Below are 22,835 nucleotides of genomic sequence, written 5' to 3' on the forward strand. Positions count from 1 at the left end.
GTTTCTCTTAGTTCTGGAGACTGGAAAGTCCAAAGTCAAAGTGTTTCAGGAGAATCTAATTCCTGATTGATAGATCCTTGCTGAGTCCTCAAGTGTTAGAAGAGGGCAATGGAAGCTCTTCTTTTGTAAGGATATTTGTAGCACTTGTTCATCACATCTCGTACTTCATAAACAATTGCCATCCACAGGGAGGGCCCATCTCCATAATCTACTGTAGATTAGCACTTCATACATGAATGTGACAAAAAATACAAATTTTATCTACAGCACATGGTAGTATAACATATGTTTCTAAAACCTAATAATGTGTTAGACATGCAAGATAGCAATGAATTTATCTGATGTATTTTTTTCAAAATAATTGAATTTACTCAAATGAAAGTAGAGAGGGGGAATACTGGAGCCAGAAGGGTTCAAACAAGTAGTTGAATGTACAGATGGGGAAAGAGGAACTCTTGAAAAAAAATTAAGGGTGAGGGTTTAAGTTACTTTTCTGTTCCTGTGAATAGGCACTATGGCCAAATCAATTCTTTAAAGAAAGTATTTAATTTGTAAAAGCAATAATTTAATTATTGGTACAAAAAGTATTTAAATCCTGGACTATCATGGTGGAGAATATGGCAGCAGGCAAGCAGTCACGGTGCTTCAACAGTAGCTTAAAGCTAAAATCTGATCCACGGGTATGAGAAAGAGAGAGAGAGAGAGAGAGAGAGAGAGAGAGAGAGAGAGAGAGAGAGAGAGAGAGAGAGAGAGAATGCATGAAAGCTAACAGGAATTGGTATGGGCTTTTGAAGTCAAAGTCCAAGCCTAGTAACTCAACTCCTTCAATAAATCTATACATCCTAATCCTTCCTGAACAATTCCACCAAGTGAAAACCACACATTCAAATCTATATAAGCCATGGGGACCATTCTCATCACAATCTGGTACCATGGTGATGGTACCATGGTGATGTACAGGGTGAAGCAACTTGGATGTCTATGATCATTCAATTCAAGTAAAAGATCTGAGTGGCCATAATACTACGTATATGGCATGAAAGAAAGCAGGTAAGAATGGAGACTAAAGGTTAGATGGGAATGAGGTTATGAGGTTAGGAATAAGGGAACAAGGATAAGAGAAAGTTAAGCAAAACAAGCTACAAGAACAAGTCTTATGAAACCCTGCTAGCTTGTAAGTGAACTTAAAAATATAAGTTTCAAAATGGCTTTGAAAGGAGGTGCCCTATATTTTTCTTTCTCAAGGTATGAGCTATGGAATGAAAATTTCAGTGCCAGACACAGACTACATCCCTTCAAGTTATTTCTCAGAGAGGCTCTTTAGGGACCCCAAACAACATAGATACTAATACCACTGCTCTTGCTTGCCCGTAATAACTAGATGGTAAGATCGTACTGCTGATGATAACATACAGTTCGGTTGTGAGACACAGAAAGTAATTGTGAACTGGGAAAGCAAGTCTCTTCCATGCTGGTGAGCTTTTTTAGTGCATGAAGGTGCTATGTGCACTACTGGAAGAAAACGACATCAGTGGACATAACATGTATTATAAAACTGGACTCTACAAGCCACAATACTGATAGCCTAAGGATGCTGTGTCCACATGTACGACTGACTCTTATGAGGTTAACCAACTGCTCTCTTGATTGAATTTTAACCCTGCCACAAAGGAGAGAATTTATTTCTGTAAACATGATCAAAACCCTGGACTGGTGAAGCAATAAACCCTGGAAAATAATCTATTGATATTGTGTTTTATAAATGACCATTATCAGAGTCCCTTCTGAATTTTTGTTTGTATATCCATCAATTAATACTGCCCCCAAACCTTGGCCAAAGAAGCTTTTATTGCAATGTGTATTGATTGATGAAAAAACTCATTCGTGCTGTAAGTAATTAGAATACATTGCTGTGGGTAATCATGCATAGGTGGGACATTTATATCAGTCTACCTGCTTTAGGGCTTAGGAATCATCATAAGAGATGTATGCAAAGAATATAAAAGCAGGTTGGGAATTTAGCTCAGTGGTTAGAGCGCTTGCCTAGGAAGCACAAGGCCCTGGGTTCGGTCCCCAGCTCCGAAAAAAGAACCAAAAAAAAAAAAGAATATAAAAGCAAAGTACTGTCCTCTGGGCATGACATGGCTGTTGCACACATAAACACATGACATCTATGGTTAACTTTACAAGACCTGCATAAGAACAAGTCTGCTAAAATTTTAACATGGTGTCTGGAGAAATGACCAAGGTCCTACCACTGTCTGACAAGTTATAGGTAATTAGAGGAAGCTAGAGAGAGGGAGAGTAATTTTATTTGGGTGCAAGACAACTGGTAGGTTCCCATGCCCCAGTGGATAATCCCACAGCCATGTGAATATGGGCAACAATAATTGGTTCAATTGGGGTTAAAAAAATGAACACGTTTATTAATAATTTAAAAAGGAGACCATGCAGCTGGAAATAAGATTGAATGAAAAGTCCTAGAGGTAGACAGAGGTGAAAACGAGGAGCCCATATGATCAAGATACATTGATTACATGTATGGCATTTTCAAAGACTAATTTTTCAAAGAATATTTAACAGTTTGAACAACTTAATGCCCATGTCTAAAGAAATCATGAATCCCCAGTGCTATCAGCTTTTTTTCCCCTTTTCTCTTGGAGTCAAAGACTAAGGAAATAAGAACGACAATAATGTTAGCATAGGGCAATGCTGTATAAGACATCAGAGCATCAAACAGAACTGATTGTAAAAGTACTTTTTTATGCCATTGGTTAGAATAGGCAACATTGAACTAGAGACTGACTTGAGGTCTCAGGCACAACGTATGCTACCTATGGCCCCTCCATTCCATTCCCAAGAGAAATTTCATCACTTAAATTCCAAGTTAGAGAGTTATATGGAGTAAATGTTTTGATTGCTCTTCATTCTGAACATTAGTCATATATATTATTTTTAGGTATATCTTGCCTTTTGGCTACAATCTCTACCTCCCTAATATTACATCTTCAACTTTCTTTCTTTTAAACTATATGAGCAATTTTAAACCAAGCAAGCAGAAATAAATGATCACCCCAGAAATAGGTGAAATGGAATCAATGTTACTAAATCTGCACATAGTGATTAGAGATGGAAAAATTCCACCGTTGCCATGGCAATGCCACAATGTCTTTTATTTTTATTACATAAAATAACAAAATGTGCATTTAATAGCGATATCTAGTTGTCTTTCACTCTTGGTTTTGCTCAACCACGTTAACAACCTGCTCTTTGCAAAACACAGCTCTGAGGTTGCTGTCACCAGCTGCCATTAATGTGTTTTTATATTTATGCTTTATGCAAATTCTGGGAAAAAATGTTTTTAGCCAAGCATTCCAACTATGCACTTCATTTATACTTAATAAGGCAGAAGAATGTTAAGCAAATGTGAATTGATTAATTTTCACTAAAATAATTGTTTTGTATTCATCTCATAGAACATGAGTTCAGGACCACTTGAAGAAGTTAAACTACCACACACACCGCTCTTCTTCCTTGCTAAAGGTAAATCTGAAGCACTGACAAATTAAGATGCTCCCTTTACTTTCTCGTTGACTAAAGTTGTGAGTATTTCAATTTCCGTAAGCAATCCACGGCAGTTTATGAAAGGCTCCTTACAACTCTACTACCCTTACCACAGACCAAAAATGCTCAGCTTCCTCCTAAAAATGGAAATCAATATACCCCATATATTCCTTCCCAAACTGAGAAGTTCCAACAGTCAAAAAATTCAAGTCATAATTTGATAAAGTAGGATTTTATTATTAATCTTAAAATTTTCAGTTTATGTTATAGACACATGAACATTTAAGATGGTTCTCAGGTTCCTCACAAAACTATAATTTCTGTTGAACCTTTTCTGTGGACATGGATAATACCGTACTATCGCAAACCCTCCTACCCAAGCTACCTTGATATATTTAAGGCAGAGGATCTATCCGCGGCCGCATCCAATGAAAACTCCTTCCAACAGCTATCAATTACCAATAGCCCCTCATCTAGGAGTGGGACTTCCTGAGTCCTTCTGTCTAGGCTGTAGTTTTGTAAATCAGACATCAAGTCACTCACTCTGCCCCATGAGGCTCCAGAATCATCACCAAAGAGGACTCAAAACATTCTTTTTTTCCCCATCTTTATTAAATTGGGTATTTCTTATTTACATCTCAATTGTTATTCCCCTTCCCGGTTTCCGGGCAATCATCCCTCTAGCCCCTCCCCCTCCCCTTCTCTATTGGTGTTCCCCTCCCCATTCTCCCCCCATTACTGCCCTCCTCCCAAGAATTCTGTTCACTGAGGGTCCAGCCTTGGCAGGACCAAGAGCTTCCCCTTCCACTGGTGCCCTTACTAGGCTATTCATTGCTACCTATGAGGTTGGAGCATAGGGTGAGTCCATGTACAGTCTTTGGGTAGTGGCTTAGTCCCTGGAAGCTTTGGTTGGTTGGCATTGTTGTTCATATGGGGTCTCGAGCCCCTTCAAGCTCTTTCAGTCCTTTCTAAGATTCCTTCAACGGGGGTCCCGTTCTCAGTTCAGTGGTTTGTCAAAACATTCTATACTGGTATTTAATCTTAAATTAGAAATCTGACTTTCTTATATGGCAGGAGCAGAGGTATATTTTGCATTATATTTCAACCCAGTTAACATACTCTTCCCAAGTTCCGACAGTAGAACTATGATTAAAAATGTTTCAGTATATTGGCAAGTGTCCTTTAAAACCATGAGACTGTTCTCTATTAACTTTGAATTCTTTTTAGCATCTGCATTAGGTAATGCGTTCAGACATGGCACAATCTTGGTAGCTCTTGTTATAAGCTATATGGTCACTCAGAGAAGACAGCCTGGTCACACTGTATCTGCTTTGGACAAAATTTCAGAAAACAGTAAATAGAAAAAGAAAACATCAACTCACGTGAAGTAGATGCCAAAATAATAACCCTACTAAAGGTCTGTAGAGCTAACAGGGGAGAATTATGGGAATGGCAGACTAAATGGCGGCTGAAGGGAATGGAGCAGGCTGAGTGAATGTGCATTTCGATATGAACATGGCCTGTTGGAGACTCTGAGACCAATTGGCCCACGGTGAACTGACAAAGGTGTTACCCATTTGACCCACGTTCTAGAGGGATGGCAAAGCTTTCCTCAGTAGTCTGAGTATGAAAAAATACCTCAACTACATATAAGCCTGTGTATAATACAATATACAATTCAAAGAAAATTTTTCTATATGGGAAGACAATGATCCATTCAGGAGCCATAGACTATCTAACAAAATCTCTGATACCAGGAAGGAAAAGCCCTCTTTTGAGTTCCTGATACAGGTTATCTAAGAGACTGCCCAAATATCAGGCTATGGCTATTGCCCTTTTAAGCACCAAGAGCTGGAAAGATAGTCCCTAATGTTCAAGACACAAGACATTTCAGACAAAGGAACCAGAAGCTCCTGAGGTGACACTTACCTGAGGTGTAACTTTAGTGGTACCAAAAGGCTCCATGCAAGCTGGCAAAGGGAGCAGAAACCAACCCTCCTACTCGGCTGTGGTGCTTATGACCCACAGCATGTCAAGCATGGCGACATAATCTTAAGAGTGTAATAGCAGCATGCATAGGCTGTGTGTAACTGGACTTAAGACACGTTCACCCTTCCTTTGTACTGGAAACATATCTAATTATCCGTGACTAAAGAAGACATGGATCCTAAAGGAGAATCGGCAACTGCCAAGTTAGAGGGCCAGTATAATTCCTATTGACATTCTCAATTTTTGTCCTCACACCTTCAGAGATAATTGTAGTCCTCACTCCTCCATGAAAACAGATGGAGACCATTGAAGAAAACTATGACCAGTCAATACTTGAAGTTTTGGAGCTCATCCCCACTAGCTACATCTACAAGACAACTCCTAGACCTAAAGATCAGGGATCCTCACAGAAGCTTGACTGGAAAGATTGCAGTGGCCAGAAGACAGGCAGTTTGCTGTGAGATTGTGTCTTATAGTCGTGTCAGACACTACTTTCAAAAGTCTCAGTGATATCACTGCATAAACTTTCAAAAGGTTCCAGTAACATGAGTACTAAAATATAAGTGAATGAGGACAGTGCCAACAGTCATTCAAACACAAATGGAACCTGGGAAAGCTCATGAGACTCAATCCTACACAAAGAACTGCAGGCAACTAAGGACTAGGGAGCAAGAGAAAAAAATCTTCTCTGGGAAAGAGCCCAGCAATTGCATATTCAATATCAAATTGTCAGCCCTGAGGGGAGTCCAGCAAAAATACATAGACAAATAACATTATAGAGACAGAGCAGGTTGCATATTTCTATTTAGAAACGGGTGATGTGTTGGATGTGAGATGCTATGGGAGAATTTGGATGGAGAAAAAGAAAAAAAGAAAATTAGATAATAAAATATTATCTCAAAATATAAAAGAAATATTTTTAAAGGAAAAATTAATTTTCCCTCAGGGAAGGACATTAGTTTGTGTCAGATTAACAAAAGTAACTAGACAGCACATCTGAAACCATTTGACTCCTTATTACCTGTGAGATATTTTGCCCAGGTCATAGGAAGAACTATACAATATTTCTTTTCTATTTTCCCAGTATCTTTTAAATAATCCTACATTTATTGCACGGATTTCAGCCAAACTGCCTTTTACAACGTCCCAGACTTACACTGGATTTTCTCACTTCTAAGGTAAAATGTATTTTCTAACCGATATCTATCCCATTGAAGGGCTTGAATTGTTGGAGATTTTTGATTATGTTTCTTGAACAAATTGCAGTTTGGTAACCTATGTTTATCATGAGATCAAAACCTTATTGAGATCTTAGCCTCCCTAAGTTACTTGCAGAACTTAACTTAAAATATCATATTACACACACACACACACACACACACACACACACACACACACACTTGACCTGTATATTTTTTCTCAACTCAGTTCCTAACATGTATATCCCAAAAGTAGGATTTGATAACAATAAGCCTCTGTTAAGTGTTGCTTGAAATAAATTAAGAAAGCGTAATTCTCTGTTTTTAAAAGAAAGATGCCCCAACATATAAAAAAGACACGTGCTCCACTATGTTCATCGCAGCCTTATTTATAGTAGCCAGAAGCTGGAAAGAACCCAGATGCCCTTCAACAGAGGAATGGATACAGAAAATGTGGTACATCTACACAATGGAATATTACTCAGCTATCAAAAACAACGGCTTTATGAAATTCGTAGGCAAATGGTTGGAACTGGAAAATATCATTCTGAGTGAGCTAACCCAGTCACAGAAAGACATACATGGTATGCATTCATTGATAAGTGGCTATTAGCCCAAATGCTTGAATTACCCTAGATGCCTAGAACAAATGAAACTCAAGACGGATGATCAAAATGTGAATGTTTCACGCCTTCTTTAAAAGGGGAACAAGAATACCCTTGGCAGGGAATAGAGAGGCAAAGATTAAAACAGAGACTGAAGGAACACCCATTCAGAGCCTGCCGCACATGTGGCCCATACATATACAGCCACCCAATTAGACAAAATGGATGAAGCAAAGAAGTGCAGACCGACAGGAGCCGGATGTAGATCGCTCCTGAGAGACACAGCCAGAATACAGCAAATACAGAGGCGAATGCCAGCAGCAAACCACTGAACTGAGAACAGGACCCCCGTTGAAGGAATCAGAGAAAGAACTGGAAGAGCTTGAAGGGGCTTGAGACCCCATATGAACAACAATGCCAAGCAACCAGAGCTTCCAGGGACTAAGCCACTACCTAAAGACTATACATGGACTGACCCTGGACTCTGACCTCATAGGTAGCAATGAATATCCTAGTAAGAGCACCAGTGGAAGGGGAAGCCTTTGGTCCTGCTAAGACTGAACCCCCAGTGAACTAGATTGTTGGGGGGAGGGCGGCAATGGGGGGAGGGTTGGGAGGGGAACACCCATAAGGAAGGGGAGGGGGGAGGGGGATTTTTGCCCGGAAACCGGGAAAGGGAATAACACTCGAAATGTATATAAGAAATACTCAAGTTAATAAAAAAAAATGAGATTGCCTGCTTTTTTCAGACTAGTTGGCTTAGAAACAGACAGGACAGTACTTTTCTACAATAGTAAAAGTGTCTGACACCATTAATGCAAGGTCAAACACTGGCCAGCCTGGCGCAGTAAGGACTTTCACAGCATCCTTGTCGCCATCTCTCCGTACACCTAGGAACAGTCTCTGTCCAAGTCACAGATGGCAAAAGAGAGAAAATGAAAGAACAGCTGGCTGTTCCACAGAGGTACCTCGGCTCTCTCAAAGCTCAGTTCAAACTGTCCCCACAGCCAAAACAAAATGGGCTGGGAAGGAGAACTGGCTAACAATGAAGCCCTTATTCCACCTGACGAGCCTGACTAATAGTCTCAGTCCTCCGTTTAGCTTTAACTTAGGCGACCTCCTGGGTACATTTGCAGAGTGTGGGCTCTCAGTAACAGTGACAAAGACATCTTCACAGAAAGCTGTCCACGGCCATCACCTCTAGCTGTCACTGAAAAGTCTGGGGGAGGAAAAATGAAATAAAATATGAAGACAGAAAGTCAGGAATATGGGAGGGCAACCCGGTAGTAATGTGGAGCATTCTGGGTTTCCTGCCTCTAAGACTATATGCCCTGTGAAATTAACGGCACCCTCAAAACTTTAGAAGCTCAAATATGAATAAACTGCATAGTGTATACCCAAGTAAAATAATGATATCATAAATGGAAAATGGTTTTTATATTTATTCAGCATATTCAGTAGGAAAAGGTTTCTAGTCTCCTAATAGATGTGACAATTGGGTAAAGAATGGGTACACATGCAGTTCTGGCCTCAGTACACAATCCTTTGTAGTGCCTCTCTTGCTATAATTTCAGTGTTCAAGGCTACCTCCTGTAGCCAGGTAGGAACTCCAGGGGAGCAGCAGGGATACCAACCCACACACCAAACTTTTGATCCAAAATGTATCCTCTTTACAAGAAATGCAGGGGCAGTGACTGAGGGAATGCCCAACCAATAACCGGCCCAACTTGAAGCACATTCCATAAGCAAGCACTAATCCCTGACACTGTTAACGATGCTCTGTTATGCCTGCAGTCATGAGTCTAGCATGGCTGTCCTCTAAGAGCTCCCACCTAGCAGTTTACTCAGACAGATGCAAACACTTACAGCCAAAGAGAGGATGAAGTTTTGGGACACTTAGAAAAGGAGAAAGGATGGCAGCTCCAAAGCGGCTAGGAACTCCACAGGAAGGCCAACAGAGACAACCAACCTGGACCCTTGAGGCTCTCAGAGACTGACCAACTAACCAAAGAACATACACAGGCTGTAGGCTGCCCTGCACACGTGAAGTGGATATCCAGCTTGGTCTCCATATGGGTCTCAAACAACCAGTGTGAGAGAGCTAACCCAGAAGATGTTGCCTATATGTGGGATATATTCTTCTAGCTAGGCTGGCTTTTCTGGCCTCAGTGGTTTAGGAAGCACCTAGCCTCACAGAGACTTGAAATGTTAGGTTATGGGCATAACCAGGGAGCTCCCACCCATTCAGAGGAGAAGTAGATGAGGGACTGAGGGACGGGGAGGGGGGGAGGATTGTGTGAGATGGTGACAAGGAAAGGGGTCAGTGAATGTAAAGTGAATAAGTAAAGATAGATAGATGATTGACAGATAGATAGATAGATAGATAGATAGATAGATAGATAGATAGATAGATAGATAGATTCAGTCATCATAATGCAGCTTCGTAATTGAGACATTCAACCAAACATCCCAGCAGGCATCAGGAGTTTACTAGGAAAATAATATGGTGAACGCCAAGAATAAAATATAACTATCTACAGGAATAGGTGCCATCATCCCCAGAATTCATAGAGCTTAGATTTTCACACAAGAGGAGTAAGGATGTTGAAGAAATACATAGATAAACATGAACAGCAAATATGTCAGGGGATGTAGCTTAAGGAATACCTAGTAAAATGGTATGGTACAGAAGGACAATAAGATAGACGGGATACTATAACTAAGGTCGTCACGGACAAGTTCTCAGAACAGTAGGCATTTGAGTTGTAATATCACCTGAATGAGACAAATAATGAATAGGAGTTAAAGAATCTAGAGAGAAGAAATTTGGTAAAAAATAACAATAATAAGTTCAGAGTAGCTCAGTAATAACCCAGCATTAGAATATTTTTGGTCCAAAGTAGTTCCAGGCACAGAAGTCTTAAAATGGAATGAGTTTGCATCAGGTGCAACTTTGAAAGTGCTAAAATGGCAGCTGAATTGGACAGAGGTCACATATTGGAGAGTAATTCAGACCCTGAATAAAGGATTGAATCTGGTTCTATGCTGAGTATAAGAAAAGGGAATGCTACTGAGAATTTTACATATAAGGATAAAATGATATGATATGTATTTTAGAAATAGGTACAGCTTTCTTGAATATAGTGGACACTATGGAACAAGATAAAAGATGGGAAGGTGAAAGAAGCTAATTGGAGGTAGTAAGGAAAGAAAGGAGGGAGGATGGGAGAGGGAGGGGCAAATAAGGAGAGAAGGAGGGAGGGAGGAAGAGAGGGAGGGAGGAAAAAGAGAAGACAAACCTGGAGTTGTTGCTCAGGTGAGAGCTCCTGATGGCTTGAATCTAGATGGAATAGTGCTACCGTCCCAGACTCCTGAACCACCTCTGCTACAGAATTATCTCACTGTGTGACACTATTATTTTTACGTGCCTATTTCCCACTCTAGTCAAGAAAACATTGGAAAAATCAAGACCATGCATTATTCAACTTCAGAAAGTCTACTATGGAGCTCTCGGTGAGTATAGGATACAAGGAGTTTCTTAACCTATGTGTTTCTAACACTGCTCATAGTTCAGTGGTCTCTTATAGTCATCCTGAGGGGTGGAACTGATATAGAAGCCAAAGCCCACATCAAAACATTGTTCCATATTGGTCCCAATTCCTCACTTTTGACAGATTATTTGACAATAGTATCTCCTGAACCTCACTTTCTTCAACTATTAAAGTTGGCAGTGTAGATATCTAACTAGGTGAGGTGAAACACTATACTCAAGTCCACTGATATGAAGCCCGTGTCTGTCAACTGTTAACCTCCTTATCAATTCATCTTAAAAATGATTCCTGCAACTAAAACACCAACCAAAGAATACACATGGAGGGACCCATGGCTCCAGTCGCATATGTAGGAGAGGATGACATTGTCTGGCATCAATAGGAGGAGAAGCCCTTGGTCCTGTGAAGGCTCATTTCCCCAATGTAGGGTAATGCCAGGGTGATGAGGTAGGAGTGGGTGGGTGGGAGTGGGAGCATCTTCACAGAAGCAGGGGGAAGGGGAGGGAGGATGGGGGAGAAGGAAGGGGATAACATTTGAAATATAAATACATAAAATATCCAATAAAATGTTTTGTAAAAGAAAATGATGCCTATGTTACAAGTCCTTTTGGTGTTCTCAGGAGAGCTACTGGTGACCTGAGCGTGCTAAGGGATTATGAGAGTCTCTCATTGTCCTATAATCATAGGCATTCAAAGCACAGGCCACGCCTACTCCTTAAAGGGTGCCTTTGCATTTTACAGTGCCTCAAAAAATGCTTTCATAGTAGGAGATTATCTTGATTCATTTAATTGAGGTGGGAAGACTGTTTCGGAAAACACTCCCTAGGCTAAGTCCCTAGACAAGTTTAAAAAGAAGAAAGCACACTGAGCACAAACATTCATCACTCTCAGCCTCCTGATTGCAGTGCCTCAGGTTCCTTTAGCTATGGCCTTCCTCCCATGGTACCCTATATCCTAAGGCTCTGAGGTGAAAAAAAAAAAAAGCTCTCATCACATCATCTATTAAAAACATGGCTGCCTAAACAAAAACTGAACAAGGATATTATGAAAGAGCTGTTCACATGGGAGGGAAATATCTCAAGAGGCCTTACCCTAGACGAAGAACTACAGATGTCTAACAATTGCTGAGCGAGAGAAAATTAGTTGCCCCCAAGTATGAGCCCTCTAATCAGTTAGCCAGTACAAAATGGTCATATATTCGTGAAGAATACTAAATGGACTCAGCAGGTTGTATTTACATATTTATGCATTGATGCATAAATATTATATCTACTACCAAAAAAAGTGATCATGATTTTGAAAAGGAGAGGGTAGGGAAAGATGGGAACATTGAGAGGGTTTAAGGAAGAGGAGGGAATGAGGGAAATATTATAATTATATCTTAATTTAAAAACATATGAAATGAATATGTAATATAAGAATAGTCATATCTAAGCAAATCTGTAAGTGAATGTGAGGTGAGTGTAAGGGCAGCTTGGTAAAATGAAAACATAGGGGGTTGGGGATTTAGCTCAGTGGTAGAGCACTTGCCTAGGAAGCGCAAGGCCCTGGGTTCGGTCCCCAGCTCCGAAAAAAAAAAGAACCAAAAAAAAAAAAAAATGAAAACATAGATGAACTTAAAACCAAGAGGATTGTTCAGTTCCTTGCCAGTTTTACCATCGTTGGTCCAGTTGGCAGCATGACTTCAGCTTCTCTACTTGTCATGGTTTGGCTTTAAACTTTTCCTCCATGCTGAAAAAAAAAAAAAAACTGGAAATACTATGTTTAATTTTCCTACAGCATTCATCTCTATACCTAGTCCCAGTGTCTAACAATTAAGTTTGGTTCTGATGCAAACTACTTGTACCTCAGCAGAATAGCATGGCTCCTCCCGTCTACCCACACTTCTTCCCATCCAACTAGAAGCTCCCCCCAAATTCAGGTTCAGTGACTTTCAAGAACGAGTCAGTGAACCGAAGAACTAATACAATTGTCTTAATAAAAAATCTAACCAGGAAAAGCCAAAGGGAAGAGATGAACAGAGCAGAATCCTGGGGTAACTCTGAGTACAGAGCTTTCCGCCTTTGTCTGGAGACACTGTCCTCTCAACGCACAAGTGTACAACCGTCTGGATGTGTGTTCAGCCTCCTTACTTCAGAGTTGAATGGAAGCTCCATTGCCGACGATGTTGATTACAGCACTAGCCCTTCAGCTCAATCTCCAGTCCCTCTCCCATCCCTGAAGGCTGAAAATGGACCCGAAACTCCTAATTCTTTAACAAAGTGTTTTTTTTTTCTTCTGTCAGGCAGCTCCTCCTCGGATACAATACAGGGAGTTGCAAGAACCAGTTCGGCACACTCAGTGCATTCTGCGCTTTTTCGAGAATGTCCCTGCTCCTCCGGAGAACTGTGGGTGGAGAATGGAATTTGGTCTAGCCTTGACCAGAGGCGGGAAGCTGGTACTTGGCCTAATCTTGACCTGAGGTGGTGGGTGTAAAGCTGGTGAAGACCCCTAGGGTCCTTCACAGGAACCCCATAACCTACCTACTTTCTACCAGGCCAAGCCTCTTAATAGCTCTTACACTTCTGTAAGAACTAGGATCCCTTCATTCGCCAAGCTTCAATCTAGGTGCTGTGCTCTGGGGTTCTCTGGTGACTGACTCATATTTTTTTTTTAGGTCCTGTCCTCAGGGTCTCATATTGTTGGTGCAGGACCAACTATATACTGCACCTATTTTCTCTTTTATGAAGGCTATAAACTTGTTCAATATGCAGAGTCCAAAGGTAACAATAGGAGAACAATTAGGGGTCTTAACAAGGTAGATATGAAGGTGGTTAGTCAAGGGGATGAGTTAAACCAAGCTTCCAACCAGCCCTGAATGTACTGACTGTTAGTCACCTGACCCTCTGGTCCCAGACAGAGTTCGAATGCATGTCATATGCTTGCTAGCCAATAGATTCAAAGGTCAATATGCTTAGCCAATACGTTTAAACTGTAACCTTGTTGATGTAACCTGTACCCCTAGAAAGTCTAAAAAGTGCTTGTTATAACTATTCGGGATCACCTTCTAGTCACTCACCACAGGGGCTGATTGAGGGTCAACCATGATGTGCCGGAAAAAATAAACCCCTAGTGTTTGCATCAGAAAAAAAAAAAAAGAAAGAAAAAAAGAATCAGTTCAGCAGTGTGATATCTAGGATGCTGAAGTGTAAAAGATGTTAGGAAAATCCTTACCTTGTAATACATTCTAATGGTTTTAATCATTCTGTGGTAAGAATCAGGAGCAAATAACGGATGATGAAGACACTGAGGAGGAGAAAGAAGATAAAAATAAGGGACAACCTATTACATTCATTTTTTCCCCTCCCTGTTTAATTTGTTTTGTTTTATTTTTGTTTCTGTTGGTGCTGCTGCTGCTGCTGCTACTGTGCTGTTGTTGTTGTTGCTGTTGTTCTTGTTGTTGTTGTTTGAGACAGTGTTTTTCTGTGTAGCCCTGCCCATCCTGGAACTCACTCTGTACACTAGACTGGCCTCAAACTCAGAGATCCGCCTGCCTCTACCTCCCAGGTGCTGGGCTTAAAGACGTGAGCCACCACCACCCAGCTATAACTCACTTTTCTTCTTTATTTTTTATTTTTTCATAATATTTTTATTGATTATTTGGGAATTTCACATCATGAACATGGAGCATACTCATTTCCAAATTCTCCCAGACCTGCTTTCCCAATCCTTGGACACCCCTTCCCCCACAAGATGTCTAATTTGTGTTGCCTGTGTATTCACTGGAGCATAGTCAAACTCCTGGTGGCCAGCCCCATAAAGAAAACTGAATTATTCTGTTTGTGGCCTATACTGTCACCACAAACCATGCTGAGGTGCATGATAAATGATGACACCAGAGATCATGGAGATGGCCTTGGTCTACGTTGTTGTAGAAACCATGTGTAAATCCACCATGTGTTTATGTTGACAACAAAGGGTAAGGAAGTGACATTTGCCACCATGTTGATGACTGCAGACCCCAAGTTGAGAAACAAGGACATAGAAGGCTTCTGTGGTGACTCAATGCTTCCAATCAACTTCCGTGTCACTGGAAAAAGCCACTCAGCACCACATGGCACACAGCAACAGACATGTTAGAGAGGCAAGAGTTTTAACACAAAATTATAACGAAAAGGCTTAACTGCACTCTCAGCCACTATGGAAAAAGGAAAAGATCCTTCATCCCTAGATAACACTTCCAGAAATATAAACAAGATTAAAAAAGGAAAGATGGTGAACAGAGCATTGGTATTATACCAATCTCATTAATTGAGAATTTCTAGCAGTGTTATCAGGCATGACTGCAGGTACTGATTTTCTCACAAATAATTAAAATAAACATGATTTCTGAAAGGAGTGATTAAATTCTGTATAAGATAATTAAACTATCAGAAATATAGACATATATAAATAGTCTACTGCAAATGTAATTATAATTAAGCATAAGTTCCCAAATTACCTCATTAATCCGCAATTTTATGAATCTAGATTATCAGTTGCGATAGATTTTACAAATGTATAAATTATAGATATCTAAGTAATAATAAAAGAGGAAAAGAAATTCAAACTGAAGCTAGAACTATTACTGGTGAATGGGACACAGTAAGAATTTGCTATTATCCTATTTCAGGCCGCCATGGCATTCCTAAGGATCATAACTTGAAAGTCACTTCAGGATAACCAGGAATCTATAGGAAGGATTTCCCTCCGTTCTGAGCAAAGTTGGTATAATAATTTCCTCTAGATAATACCTGCGTATGATCATGGCCAATAATAACTCATGAGAAAATCATTAGGGAAGTAGTGGTCAGGAGACCACAGAACAAAGAACAAGACTGGGTAAACTTCCAGTTGCTCTTAAGTAGACCCCAACCTTCTCATAGACCCAATCCTACCAGGCCATCACTCAGGAAGGGAAGTCGTGTTTATAGCACCACCTAGTGAAAGATCAGGAAGCTGGGTTTTGAAAACAGCGAGGAGCAAGCCTTGGAAGGAAACTGGAACAACAAAAAGACTTCTTCTTTAATCATTCACATTCATTTGTCCCTTCATTCTGTGTGTGTGTGTGTGTGTGTGTGTGTGTGTGTGTGTGTGTATACAAATAAGTGTGTCTGTGTGTTGATTATATATATACATATATATTCCAAATATATATATATATTCCATATATATATATTCCAAATATATATTCCAAATGATGAGAGGCAGAGACAGAGTGGAGGAGTGGCTAACAAATTTTGGCAGCCCTTTGAAGTACTTGTGTGTCTTAGTGACCTTTAATCATCACAATATTCTCTTAAACTAAGATACTATCTAACCCATAATCAATAATCAATAGATATTTATTAAATAACTCCTAACTGAATAAGCCTATGTTGAAGAAGCAGTTTGCTTGCAATAACTAACCAAAAATGGTGAGATTCAATAGACTCACTCGATGTTCCTCAATATTTGAAATAATTAGTCAATATATAAAATATATTATATAATATATTAAGTACATATAAATATATTGGAGATGAGTCAGAATCCAAACTGAATTGGCTCCTTTTCAATATTTTCCTGTAAGCACATTTAAGTATTAACATTAACATTGTAGCAACATGATATAACACTTTGTCTTATATTTCGGCAAACAAATTTATGTATCCAGGAAATGCCTATTCTGTTATTTTTCTATGTCCCAGTATTATTTACTTCTGAGCTGTTTCCTCTCCATGGAGTTCAGACCACAAAACTTTTAAAAATAAGTGAAAAATTACAGGTCAGGATCATCATAAGTCAGAGTAGTGTAGGATGTGTGTATTAGCTAGGACTCCAACTATACTCCTTTCTATTTAAAAAGAAAAAAATGTGTGGATGCCATGTTGAATATTACGAGAACAGTTTTCCGAATTTTAAGATTTGTTGAATGCTTCTCTTGTGTATATTGTGGTTCTATTGTGTAAATTGACGTCATAATGGTCTTTTGTAATTGTTTCAGTGCAGTTACCTAGTCAGTGATTTTGAAACTTCTGCACATATAATTCAAGTGCCCATTACTCATCACCAAACAGATAAGTAAACTCTGATTCTAGACCTCTGTTCCAGAGGGCTGAGGTTGGACTCTGTTCTACATTTCAGCTAACTAACAGATAGCTAAAAGTAAGGGACATGTAGTCACACAGTAAGGAATAAAGATCTCAAGCCACCATTTGAAGAAGTTGGTCTCCTGCATCACTAATGTTTGGTTCTTTTTAACTCATCCCCTGTAATACCATAACACTGGACTTACTGCTCTTCTCAGATTGCTCAATTTTCCAGTTTCCTTAGTAGATTTGTCATCTAATGCCCTACTTTGGATGAGGGAATGGCCTGTGAGTGTCAAGAAAATGAATATTTCATAGCACAACAATTTTGAATACACTAACGAATCCTGGGAGGTAGGTCAGATGGTAGGGTGCTCTCCTAATGTGATGGAGGCTATGGGTTCCATTGTCATCACTATACAAAATGGCCGCACACAGGTAATGTCAGCACTTGGAAGGTGGAGGCCATCCAAGACTACATGAGACCTTTTCCCACGTGAGAAAGAGTCAGAGAAAAGGTGGCTGACAAAATTTTGGCTTCCTTTTGAAGAACTTATGTGTCTTAGTGATCCTTAATTATCACAATAGCCCATAACAAATTATCAATGAATATTTGCTAAATAATATTGTCTATATTGAAAAACTACGCTTGAAATAACTATCTAAAAGTAATTAGATATTTGAAAGCCTATACCAAAGCTGGCTTGAGCATGTTTTATTTTTCTCTATCTCTCTCATATATTACATCCCAACAGCAGTTTGCCCTACCTCCTCTCCTTCTAGTCCTTCCCTACCCCACACTCCACGTTTCCTCCATTTCCCTGCAGAAGAGAGCAGTCCTCCCAGGGTTATCAACCAAGTATGGCATATCAAGTTACCATAAGACTAGGCAACTAGTCCCTCATATTAAAGCTGCATGAGGTAACGGAGTGGGGAGGAAAGGGTCCCCAAAGGAGGCAAAAGAATCAGAGACAGCCCTTCTCCCACTGTTAGGAATCTCACAAAGGGCCGACCTACACTACCATTCATAAGGCCTACGCCAGAGACGGTTTTCTTGATCTTGGTTCAGTCTCTGAGCCACCATGAACCCAGTTTAGCTGACACCTAGGATAGAAGCAAATAGTACTGGCAAAAGGGGGGGGAGAGAATTGTAATAAAATATTCTGCTATACTGGTAGACAGGAGCCTAGCATAATCATTAAAGAGGCTTCATCCAGTAACTGATGGAAACAGATGCAGAGATCCACAGCCAAACGTTAGGCAACACCCGGGAGATCCTACAGAAGAGGGGGAGGGAGGATTGTACAGCCAGAGGGGACAAGGACATAGCAGGAAACCCCTTGATCATTTCCTGCACAAGGCAACTGGAATGCAGTGAAGTGTGCCTTCCATGACACAAGTGTTCTGTGTAGCTTCACAGTGAAGAACCTTGGGGAAATTTAGGTGAAGTGTTGTCCAATGTAGATTTTTACCCAGGCGATTTTTCTTCAAACACCTGGGATTCTGGAATACTAATCTGTCTCTCTTTGCATTTTTCTGACTTCAATTTCCTAGATATAATTGCCTCCAACCTAAAAATCATCCTGGGTCAAATCTACAAGGGAAGAGCAGGTCCACCATGCTCCAAATAAAACCTATTTACCACGGCTGACCTCAGTTGTCGAAATAAAGCTCCTACTGTTAAGTTTCTATAGAGGACATACAAGCACTTATTTTTAACCATACTCTGGGTAGCTCTTTATTCCTTACCCTTTGATACTAGAAGAATAAACACATATGAGCATGCGTAACTCAAAGGTATGCTGTGAACATATAATAACATACTTAGTAATGCATGTAAACATGCAACATGTATAGAAATATTACTCAAGCACAGGTTTCTATACAGATATTAGAGACCATACATCTTAGCCATGGTGCTAACTAGGTTTACAAGATCCCCTCTCTTTTCTGGGTTGAATCACACTCCGTACCCCATTCTGAGCAGAAGGGTCCATCTTCCCATCCTCAAGATCCCAGGTAGAACATTTACAGCAGCTTATTCTGTCAGCCTCAAACAGCCCTTCAAAGTCCATGGAATGGTTATAAAAACACAGGGGAACCAAAATCATCCCTCCTGCTTTCCTTCTCTGAGACCCCAAACTCTAGTTAGCTATACCGAGCTGCTACTGAAGAATTAGACGTCAACCTCACAAAATTGGTTTATCATCAAAGAAGATAACACACCTCAAATCTGTTCCAGAGCCTAGCACTTTGCTATAAAAACTCTTTAATGCACAGAGGTCCTTTCTACTTCTCCAATCCAAAAAAAAAAAAGTGAGAGACCAATTTCATTCCACAGGGCTTGAAGACTATAAAAAACATGCGCTACTGTCATTATTTGAGAAACAAAGTTTAGTGCTGTGCAAAGAACACAGAGAAAACTGCCCACCCACAGATTAGGAAGTTTTAATGCTATGTAAGAACACAGAAAGGAGAAACAAGATAAAGCCACAAGCAGGATCTGATTTCTATCACTGCGGTTAAACCGGTTGCTCGCTGTCATTTTACAAGACTTCTCTACGCAGTATGCAGAATGGAGCAGGTGACCTCTAAGTGTCCTTCCTCAGCCTGCAGAGGCAGCGTCAGACAAAGCCTGTGCCTTCCAAGGCTGGCAGCCTGCAGGAGCTGAGCCAGAAGAATTCCTTGGTCCTCCCCTGGGAAGGGCTTCCCTAGCTGCTGAGCCAAGGAGGCTGCAGGCAGGAGCGGGGGCGGCTCTCCCACGCCGCTCCCCAGATACTCGGCTAGCGCTGCCTTCCAACCATCAATAATGTAGTCTTTTGTCAGCAATAAATTCCCTCCAAAATTAATGAAACAGCCCTTTTAAATTCTCCTGTCAGTGCCTCATGCAGCAGGGAGCTGTGCTAGGCTTCCTGCTCTCTAAATAAATATAAAAGCCTTATAAATTTTCTCAAGGCAGACTCTCGCTTGCTGGGCCACGGTCTAATCTCCTCAGCTGCCTACAGAAATCAGGAGCAAGATGGAAAACAGACTCCCCCGGTTATGCACACAGACTTCATAGCCCAGTGCAGACATCTATCCATGTCCAGTGGAACCAGAAGCTAGCTACTACCTAGGACGGTGTTTTACAACCTAGGGGTTGAAGAACCCTTATACAGGGGTCATCTAAGACCATTGGAAAACACAGATATTTACATCATGACTCAAAACAGTAGCAAAATTACTGTTATGAAGTAGCAACAAAATAATGTTATGGCCGGGGGATCACCACAATATGAGTATCTGTATTAAAGTGCCCAGCATTTAGGAAGGGTGAGGACCACTGACTTAGGTTATTAAAGCATGAAGCCTTTGATGTCCTCTGTGACAGCCCCTTCCTTTCCCAGCAAACAAAGTAAAGCTCAGATGAAGAAATACCACAGATTATGGTTGACCGTCCTATATCTTGAACTAGAGTGGCTCAAACTCCAATAGGGTGGCCTCAGAGAGGTCAAAATTGAGAGTTTCCGAGAGCTGCCATAGAAACTGCTGCTGCTGCTGCTGCTGCTGCTGCTGCTGCTGCTGCTGCTGCTGCTGCTGCTGCTGCTGCTCTGGCAACCGCACACAGACACAGACACCAAGCATTGAGCATCTAGATTCAAAACCCAAAGCAGAAATCCTAGTTTGTCAGAACTCAATACTGCATTCACGCAGCAGGTTTCAACAGAAGCTGGTTGAACTACTGATGGGCTCCCATAAGCAGTGGCACTGTAGAGAGAAACAGGGACTTTAAACCCCGAGTACCCAGTTAGTCTCCTGAGAAGGAGCATTGTGAGTGGGGAGGTTAGTTAAGTGGTCTAGACCTCAGTTATTCAAGTTAAAATTGCTTTCCTACAGTGTGTTGTAAGGGTTGCTGTGGGGGAGGAGAGTGAGGAGGAGCACCATAGCGTGTTAAAATTGTCCTAGGTAACCATCTTGTGAAGATGGTTTCTCAGACTTTGAAGGTTTTAAGAATGACTATGCATGTCTTATAAAATGATCTTTAGTTGGTTATTGGACAGTGCTTTTATGGATAGAGGGAAGTTATTTGTTCTAGGGGAGGAGGATCTACAAGGTAAAGTCGCCTTGTCATCATGTGAGACGTGAACTGTCAATGTAACGTGCTCTTGTCAGTGTTAACGATGGCGTCCCCAGTGCTCTTTGCGAGATTTCTCTACTGTCTTTTCTCCGTTTCTTTGCAGTCTCTCTGGAGTAACTCACTGAGCGCAGCCTTTATGTAATGCCTAGCAATGATGCCATACAGTCTTCCAAACAGGGCATGAACCTGAAATGTAAGGTCTTGTACAGCTCATGTCTCGATTTTCTCTCATTTGCTCGCCTTTGTTTTATTTGTTGGTCTCTGTTACTACATGCTTTTAAAAAAATGGAGTATAAACAAAATATTACTTTACCTTTTGTTGGAATCATTGCAATACTGGTCACTGATGCTATTTCAATTGACTTTCTGCATCCTGTTAGTTTGCAAAATCCCGTGTCTATTTGATGCATCTCAATTATAGAGGATTTTAAAAATAAGACTTAATTTTTTTCAGTACTAATGGCACGTGCTCCTCTTGGATATTTCTGTCCTAGGATCAGCCATTCTCAGGGAGCCCTCAAGTCTTTTACTGGGAAGGGGAATTAGAAACCACGATCTAGCTGCCAGTTATACTCATTGCTACTGGAGTGTCAACAACTTTAGATTTTCTCGTCTCAGAGAGCCAGTGATATAAAAAGATAGACCTCACTAACCTATAAACTCATAGATTTACAATCATTAGGATTTGTAAACACCTAAAGGTATATTATGCTAAATATGACCATTGGATGTTTACTCCAACCGAAATGATGTGCCCAAGTCTGCCATTTACCATGTATTTACTTAGTTTTTCAATTGCATTACACTAACCAGTGTTTTCAGAATTGTTAGCCCCACCTCTGTAGACGAGGTCCTTGGAGGATCGACAGTGTAGTGCTTCTGAACAATTGCTTTTGACTCCTCTCATATGGGTTACACCCACCTCCAAAGGTCAGCACCTTTTCTCTTGTCCACTTTAGCGAGGCTCTTTTACAAGGTTGTTAAGCAGATTTCAGTTTCAGTCTACATTTTATTCTGAGATGTTCTAGCTTCATGATTTCTAATTGTATACATTCATACTCACTTTTTATGCTATTAAATTTTTTAAATTTTGATAAATATATTCAGTAATGTGATGGCCATGAGAGTCCCTTAAAGAACATTTTACCACTTAAAAGTCTCCATGATTTACCAATTTGAGGACTGCATTTCCTCCTCAGTTCTTTGTAACCACAGATTGTTTTCATTATGTCTATTGTGTGGTTTTTCTCACATATGATTTTTATAGTTAGAATCAAACAATCGCTTCAAAATGGCTTTTTAAATTTTTTATTTAATTATTTACTTATGTTTTACTCATAAACATTGGTGTAAGACTCTTTGAAGCCTAGGCATGTCTTGGGAGGTCATTATGAGTAGCATTTCATTCACAGGTGTGCCCAGCTTGCTTATTTGTTCACTCTTGAATGTGATTTTGGTAGCATCCAGTGTTGGCTGTATTAACAGTATTTCCCACTCTCATGTGTAGGTCTCTGTGTAGAAGCTTTCTATAAATTAGCTAAGTGTAATTGTGTGTAACGCTGCCTAGCATGGAGAGACTCTTCGTTAATTTTGCAAGAATCTGTCTACCAAAGTGATCGAACCATTGTATATCCTTTCTGACAACAAATAAGAGGTTCTAGTGTTTTGTCTCTTTTCCAAAAATCACAAAAGTATGTTTTATACATTAGCAATTCTGAGAG

At 40.3% G+C, this 22,835-nt stretch overlaps 1 protein-coding gene across 7 annotated transcripts; it reads left to right on the top strand.

Annotated features, from left to right (window-relative positions):
* The first annotated feature begins 960 nt into the window (after positions 1–960).
* On the top strand, positions 961–21,421 carry LOC148002659 (uncharacterized). 7 transcript variants are annotated; one of them, XM_087577231.1, is made up of 6 exons: positions 962–1,050; positions 3,477–3,543; positions 10,802–10,870; positions 13,193–13,345; positions 13,565–13,670; positions 18,552–18,686. In XM_087577231.1, the coding sequence occupies exons 3-6, from the start codon at positions 10,859–10,861 to the stop codon at positions 18,626–18,628; spliced, it is 348 nt and encodes a 115-aa protein (XP_087433357.1). In that variant the 5' UTR covers positions 962–1,050; positions 3,477–3,543; positions 10,802–10,858; the 3' UTR covers positions 18,629–18,686. The 7 variants fall into 7 exon arrangements, 6 of the variants coding, with proteins under 6 accessions (XP_087433358.1, XP_087433357.1, XP_087433360.1 ...); XM_087577234.1 differs by lacking the exon at positions 18,552–18,686 and adding an exon at positions 16,913–17,120; XM_087577233.1 differs by lacking the exon at positions 13,565–13,670 and having other exon boundaries at positions 13,193–13,373.
* Positions 21,422–22,835: the final 1,414 nt, after the last annotated feature.

The sequence above is a fragment of the Rattus norvegicus genome, chromosome 11, assembly GCF_021556685.1.
Source record: "Rattus norvegicus strain SHRSP/BbbUtx chromosome 11, alternate assembly SHRSP_T2T, whole genome shotgun sequence".
In the NCBI taxonomy this organism is placed as follows: Eukaryota; Metazoa; Chordata; class Mammalia; order Rodentia; family Muridae; genus Rattus; species Rattus norvegicus.